This window comes from Amborella trichopoda, chromosome 2 (assembly GCF_054954075.1).
Source record: "Amborella trichopoda isolate Santa Cruz 75 chromosome 2, AtrichopodaSantaCruz75HAP2 v2.0, whole genome shotgun sequence".
Classification (NCBI taxonomy): Eukaryota; Viridiplantae; Streptophyta; class Magnoliopsida; order Amborellales; family Amborellaceae; genus Amborella; species Amborella trichopoda.
Window position 1 is genome coordinate 59603840 of NC_142337.1, and position 7518 is coordinate 59611357.

General features: G+C 37.4%; 1 protein-coding gene across 3 annotated transcripts; it reads left to right on the top strand.

The window, feature by feature from the left end:
- The first annotated feature begins 53 nt into the window (after positions 1–53).
- Positions 54–6655, top strand: LOC18445076 (uncharacterized). Of its 3 annotated transcripts, XR_016049837.1 has the most exons (7): positions 54–117; positions 298–337; positions 725–805; positions 1044–1236; positions 4155–4221; positions 5889–6156; positions 6312–6655. XR_016049837.1 is itself a non-coding variant. In XM_006855222.4 (6 exons), exons 1-6 carry the CDS (start codon positions 61–63, stop codon positions 6519–6521), a joined length of 849 nt encoding a protein of 282 aa, XP_006855284.1. In that variant the 5' UTR covers positions 54–60; the 3' UTR covers positions 6522–6655. The 3 variants fall into 3 exon arrangements, 1 of the variants encoding a protein (XP_006855284.1); XR_016049838.1 differs by lacking the exon at positions 1044–1236; XM_006855222.4 differs by lacking the exon at positions 4155–4221.
- Positions 6656–7518: the final 863 nt, after the last annotated feature.

The window sequence follows — 7518 nt, forward strand, 5'->3', positions numbered from 1 at the left end:
TGGCTTAGATCTGAGCTCGAGGAGAAGCCCGGCCTTCTCGCTCTCTTCGCCATTGCCAAAATGATGAACAGTGGTTATACCAATATTGACAACCAGAAGATCCCCGGATCTGTCCCCGTAAGACCCACAAGTTCTCTCTCTCTCTCGCTCTCTCTCTCTCTCTCTCTCTCCATTTTTATCATATATTCATTTTTTTGCTTCCGCTTACTTTCTGGTATTCTGGGTTTCTCTCTTATTTCTTTATCAATTCATTTCAAGTGGGGCTAATTAGATCTTGGCACTTTCTTCAATTTACAGGCCGTTTCTAGTCCAGACCATGTCGCGCTGAAGTTTCCAGGTGAGAATCGGAAATTAATTTCAATTTCACTTTGTAGGGTATCTCAAAATTCAGCTGAAATCTTAGTTGCATATGAATTTTATTGGGGTTTTTTCTCATTATCGAAATCTCGTAGTTTCGGTCTTTGAAATTCTTCTAGCTTTATTTGGTATCGCAAAATGCAATCGCTTTTTAATGTGGCATGGAAAGAACGTCAATTGTTTCTTTTTCTTTTAGAATGCTGGTTATTGAATCTTTTTGTGTCAAACTCAATTTTCAAGTTTCATTAACGCATGCAAAGAAATCCATTCTGTTTTTTTTTTCTTTTTGGTAGAATACTGATTATTGAATCCATGGTATGTGCAATTCAATTTTTGGTGATCATGGTTATTTTTTACCATTACACAGAATCCAATCTTCAGACATTTCCACCTTCAGAAACTCAAGGCAAGATCTCGGGCACCTTTCGTCCGCCTACTGATGCAGATGGTAACAATCATTTTTCCTATTTTCACAGTTCTATTTGTTCAATTTTTTGGTTGATTTGATCATCTATGGTTGCTAGTACATACGATTTTTCGGTCCAGTTTATGTGGAGATTTATGAGTTCATTAAGGTTCCTATGAAAATAATTGTCCCTTTATCGATTCAAACAAGTTATCCTCTTTCTTCGTTTCCTAGTTTTCAAATTGTGTGTTTTACTGGAATTGGATTTGGATGTTATCAGATACGTTTTCAAAGCCAGCTTCTGGAAATACCAATAATGAGAGTCAGCCAAGTGGGTGGCTGCGAATGTTCACAGTTGCTGCTTACAAACCCTATTTTGATGTTGATACCTCTGATGTTTTGGAAAGGATTAAGGAGTCACTTATCCCATTTAAGGGAAGCTTTTCAGAGAAGATTGTTGACAATCCAGACTTGTAATTTGTTCCCCTTCTTTCTCTATGCTCTATCAATTTCAGTACATTTTCTCAAAGATTTTAGCGTCTTTCACCGGTGTTTCCATATGATTCCATCATATTTATTTATTGTTTACAGTTTCCTAGTCATTCTGATGCATATTGTACGGTTCATTGTTTATGGTTTCCTAGTCATTCAGATGCATATTGTATGCTAGTGAATGATATCTTAAATACTTTGTAGAATTTACGCATCTCTGAAGTATCCTTGCATTGGATTTCTACGTATGCTTATTTTTTAGTTTGAATTGTTTGTGATGTGGTTGCCTTTGAAAAATAGGTCTTATGTTTGAAGGCCAAAAGATGGATGTTGATACCTTGTGTTGATCAAGTTGCATTTATGTAAATCTATAGTTTTGTTTGAATAAATCATTTGCCACAGAAACACCAAGATTTGCACTACCCAAAAGTATTAATCACTTCATCAATGAAGGGAAAAAATTCTTGACTTGGAAGGGGTGTCTGTGATGTGTAGGATTTGTGAACTTGTGGATTATGGATTTCATTGAAATCTAGATCAACATCATTAATTGCTCAAGGTGATGCTAGCATCCTCTAGCGTGGTTACTGTTTCCTTGCATCAAGGATTAATTTTTTATGATACTCTAGCTGATAAAAGCAAAACCTGTGCTTGAAAATGACCTTTTAAGGTTCCTCTATCTTCTTTAGATAATTGAGGTTGGAATAATTGAGTTTGAATAGCACTAGAAATATAGGAGAGACTTTAATATTTGTTTTCTTCCATTGTGCATTTTCTGCTCCAAATAGTTGTTGGGGAAGGTACAGTAATGAGTCCAACATGGCATTGAGGGAGATCTTGACCTTCAAGATTCCAAATAAATCTATATAACCTTGTTTTCCCACTCAGCTCTTTTTCTGTTTCTTTCTTCTGCAATTCTGGGAATCATTGTTTTTCCATTGAGCTTTATAGTCTCAACTCGTGTGATCTATACATCACATCAAGGAGGTTCAATCTAAAGAATAAATGAGAAACTTAGGTTCTGTTTTGGAGTGGGATAGGGTAAGGAAGGCAATGGATTAGCACTGGTGTTCTATTACACTACTTATGAATGGAAAGGGTTGGGACCCATTCCAAATAGAACGCAAAATGCCACTAAGCATCATTTTGCATGTCTGCAATAATGTGAAAGGGCGTACAAGTGAAGTCCCAAAAGCGTGGAGCATATATCACTGACACGATGTCATAGATTTGATGAAAATAAGGGATTCTGACCCTTTCTCAAATGCACTATGGGGGTTTAAGAAAAGAATAATCGAGCATAAAGTATCATGAAATTGGTGCAAACCTGTTTTTCTAGCGAATAGTGCACTTCAATCAAGTTTGAGAAAAAAAGAAAAAACATTAGATAACGTGTACCTAGAAGCGATACTTGGAATGCGCCATGATTTAAATAGTGGCTCAGCGTTATCCAAAACCCTAGAAAATGTGTTTGGAAAACAGTGATACAAGAGGATTATTCTTGAAGAGGGATTTAATTATTTATGTTGTCTTAAAGGAAACAGCTATGGAGCAAGCTATTTCTTTCTAGCTCCAAAATGGGCAGCAATTTTTTTGTTAATAGATGGTCATTGCAAAGGGGCCTAAGTCTCCCCTAGTGGTGAAAATGGGCCAGGGCGACCTAACAGGCCTTGAAGACCCATGGGGCCGCTTCATAGGGCCTTTCAGGCTGGGCCTTCCTGGATGAGATGCATTAGCTTGGCAGGGTTCATGAAGGCCTAACAGGTCCCTATCATATGATCTTTCAGTTTAATAGAGGTCCAAATGGGCCGGGATGGCCTTTATGGGCCTCAAAGGGTCGAGACCCACATGGGCCAGTAATGGGCCCCTCATAGTGACCATCAGGCTTAAGGCCTGTTAGCTTAATGGGCTAGGCCTGGGCACAGGGCAATTGCATCCCTAGTCTCTCCCAGTCCAAACCAAGAATGTCTTGATCTAGAATATCTCATGATACATGTTATCCCTAATATGGAAAATAAATATTTTGAAACCACCGTGAATCATTTGATTGCTAGTGAGGAGCTGAAGTGGTGATATAATTGTGAACACAACTTGGCTCTAATTATGGTACAGTGTAGTGATGCCAACGTTACCTCGGAAATTATGAGGAACATAGAATTTAAGGGATAATAGCATTTGTTTTTCCCAGATGTTTGGGCATCCTTCACTAAAATCTATTTGGCAGAGGGTGAGGATGTGAACTCTAGTTAGCAGTATTGCGACCAAACCAAACTTTCTAAGAAACTTTTCCCACCTCTCCGAATATTATGCTCTATCATTCTTTTGCCTTTTTTTATTTTTATTTGATAATCAGCCATTGATATTTTACTATATTTTGACACACCTATAAGCTTTGAAGCTAGCTAGTTGTTAACAAGCTTCAGAAATGCACATGAATCTGTACTTAAAAAAACCAAATGATAATATCGAAAGGAACATGTAGCATGATCAATTCTAATATTTTATGGTAAAGTGGTTTGCTTCCTGAGCTTAGAATGGGTACATGTGCTACTCTGATATTTATCAAGCTGAGAACTGCTTGCCACATGTCTCATCAAGTTATGTCAAGCAAACTAAGAAAACAGTCTGAAGTACTAGCATGTCCTAAAGATCTGTGCAACATCTAGTTTTTTAAATTTCTGAAAGAACCATACCACATTGAAACATCAGTTTTGAAATAAGATAAAACAACATTATGATTAGTCCATGGGACCAAGAAAAATATTTAAGTAGAGCCGTTACCAACCTTTAGTTAAGGCTTTTTAGTTGCATTACATGAAAAGAAAATATAACATGTCCTACAGATATCCATCATATAATGCCGCAGCTCCTTGCTTATTATGTTTTTCAACATTTGTAGCTGGGATGCTTGAAAAATGGGTGCCATCTCTGAGTCTGATGCTATAAGAGCGTTGGGGAAATTATAGGTAACTGATGTCATATTTCTATGATTTTATCCATAGCCCTATCCAGGCATCACTGTTTATTTGAAAGGGTAATAAAGAGTAATTGTAATTGAGCTTAATATGTTTTCTTTGCTTATTTAGGACACTGATCTAGTAGTTTTCTATTTGCTATTATCCATTTAACATAAAAGGAGAAACTCAGTTTTAAAATAAGCATTATAGTTATGTAAATCCATATGAAATCAATGCACATTCGTGTAAATAAGTTTAGAACAAACGCATCTGATTTATTAGAAGTTCTTTATTATATCACTAGCATGAGGGAGTGGTTGGATTTATTTGAAATTTTCAACTTCTTTGGATTGATTTAGAATTTTAAATATCTGCTTCTTTCTGTCATGATTTTCTTTTTTCATTGCAACCATGCTTGATGGGTTGATTTGAGGGACCTATTAATCATCTCGACCTTCAAATTTATTGATGTAATCTGCTGAAATCAAGCATCTCTCAACTAGATAAGTGTGTTTCTTGTTTATAATTTTTTTACACATTTCGTCTTACTCCTCTATTGAGGATACATATCAAGAATTTGATATTTGAGATGAAAAGAATAAAGTTTCTATAGTTTGTCTAGCACCTTTACTTCATGTTCAAATTATTACTGGTCTTTAAGGCAAATGAGATTGTCTTATGAATTTCAAAATTTTCTCATGAGGGTTATTGGAAATTTTGTCCTTGATGTATCTTGATAAATGAATTATAATTGGCTGCATGAGCCAACCGTTCTTCCTGGTTCAGTCATTCTCTCATGGTTGCAGTAACATCTGAAGATCCAAACGCTCATCTGAATGTTACTGTTATAGCAAAATACTTCTTGATGGGTTTGACTTTATCATGTAAAACTATAGGGATTCCTGTACATATTTTTTTTGTTTTTTTTGAAGATGAGGATTCCTGTACATACTTACAATGAAAAGAATAAGGGTCTAAAAGAAACTGCTTAACATAGATAAATGTTGCAAATTACCTGAGAGTTTTGTGCATAAGCAGGTACTTTTTTTTTTTTTTCCTTTTTTTCCTTGTCCATAAGTATGCATGAATATGAACAGAACTTGTTCATAATAATACTGCCTCAGATATATAGAGACACTGCATCATAATTCAAGAGAAACTGTATCACAATGCAGTGGACTTTGATGTCTCGGTCCATTGAATCATAGTAAAAACTACCTATTGTAGAGGTAGAGAATGTATAAAATTTCAGAGTAGTTTAATATGTGTGCACCCAATGTGAAAACTGTCGGTAGACTTTGAGCTTGGTGGATCCAGTGTTGAAATTACTGAATCACTAAACTTGTCTTTCTGTAATATGCTTAGAGACACTAATGGGATCATTGATCCAATTCTTCGGAAGGGGATAACTATTTGTTGGGAGTGCAACCCTCTTTCATTTGTGTCGTCTAGGTTGTCCATGTTAAATATGTTGTGGACTGGTGGTATATATTGTTTAAAAACGTAATTTTCTAAACTGCTTCTCATGAAGAGTCTTTCTTTGCAAATCTTTTTGTGTGTGTGAGAGAGAGAGAGAGAAAGAGAGGGGCAGCAGAGAGGGAAGGAGATTGGTGCAATTGCTAAGTTACTTGTGTTGCCTGTTTAGAACTCAGTAAGTATTCATGGGTTGGTCACAGGTATGGACCATTCTGGATATGCACCTCTCTGATATTTGTGGCAGCATCCATCGGCACATTTATTACGTATTTGGCTCACAAGCTCAATAAAAAGGAATGGAATTATGACATAAACCTGGTCACATGGTCGGCTGGCTTATTCTATGGCTACGTCACCATTGTTCCCCTTCTTTTGTATGTCATCCTCAAATACTTCTCAGCGCCCTCCGGCCTCGTCCAACTCTGGTGCCTCTATGGATACTCCCTCTTTGTATTCATCCCCGCCTCAGTAAGTTTTCATAATTTCATTGATGTATGTGATCGCTCATGCCATTGACATATGTAATCTCTCCCCCCCTCTTCTCTCTCTCTCTCTCTCTCTCTCTATCTCTCTCTCTCTCTCTTGCATATTTTGGATCTCACTTTGCCGATATTGGTTTCCAGTGTTTGTCGATCATTCCATTGGAATTGTTCAGATGGGTTGTTGCTGGTGTCACGGGATTCATGTCAGCGAGTTTTGTGGCTCTCAATCTTCGAACCCACATTATGTCAGCCGGAGAAAGATGGTTCTTGCTTGTCGCGGGGATCTTTTTGATACAGGCTGCCCTGGCTGTCATATGGAAGCTCTATTTCTTCACCATAACCGTGGGTTAGGAACACTGAGGTGCCCCAGTGTAAGAGCGATGTAGTTCATAAAAACTTTTGAGAGAGACTGGGATTTCTTGCCCCCTTGATTGTTTTGCACTTACATACAACTCATTATCAGAAATATTGGTAACTTTGTGTTCTTTGATTTTTGGGAAATGCCATACAACTCCTCCTTGCTAGTAACATTCTCGACTTCTAGGATGTTTAGTCCTAGCTTCCAACATGGTGCTCTTCCTATCACGCATGCACATACTCATGCGTGGGTGCGTGCACATGCTCATGTACGCATGTGTACAGCTCCCAATACTTCATCTACTCAGGTTGGTCGTGAGGCTAGCAATTGGCCATGCATGGGTCGGGTCAGTCGTGGTCTGGGATGGGCCGGGCCAAACCAAATATATCAAACATAATATAAAAATAGAAAATACTGCCTGACCTGTTGTAGCCTTGGCCCAAGTCTGTTGACATTTTATGCCCATGGGCCAAGTATTTTGGTGCCGGGCCAGTCCAACCGGCCTACTGTCAACCTAGTTGGTCAACCAATTAGGCGTTTCCTTTTGGGTATTCCACTTAATAAGCTCAGGGAGTCTACTTGTTCACATATTCATACCAGTGAGATTTAAGCGTTGCCATTGGTCCTCATCACATTCTTTGTGAGGACTTTCATTTATTTATTTATTTTTGGATTGCATAATGAAAGTGATTGTAGAAAGGAGAAGTTATTATGCATCTTCATGTGTCCACCCCAACTTTTCATGGATTTACGACATCAAATACATCAGCATTTTACCCTTACATTCATTCATTTGCAACTCCAAAAATAGTGTGGAGTTTATGTTTTGCGGAAAGTACAATGAACGGAGAAAAAAATTAAAACCAAAACATAATTTCAGGAAATTTTATGTTCTGTTTTTTAGATTCATGTTCTTGTTTGTTGAGATGATTGACTTGTGAAATTTTGGATCTAAAATTCATCTCTGAAATGGATTTTGGAAGGGGGCTT

Excerpts from the sequence above, each read along its gene's own strand:
- LOC18445076 (XM_006855222.4), top strand. The coding sequence starts at position 61 with ATGATGAACAGTGGTTATACCAATATTGACAACCAGAAGATCCCCGGA. Across the intron at positions 806-1,043 it reads TCCGCCTACTGATGCAGATG|ATACGTTTTCAAAGCCAGCT; the intron begins GTAACAATCATT and ends GGATGTTATCAG. Across the intron at positions 6,157-6,311 it reads TTGTATTCATCCCCGCCTCA|TGTTTGTCGATCATTCCATT; the intron begins GTAAGTTTTCAT and ends ATTGGTTTCCAG.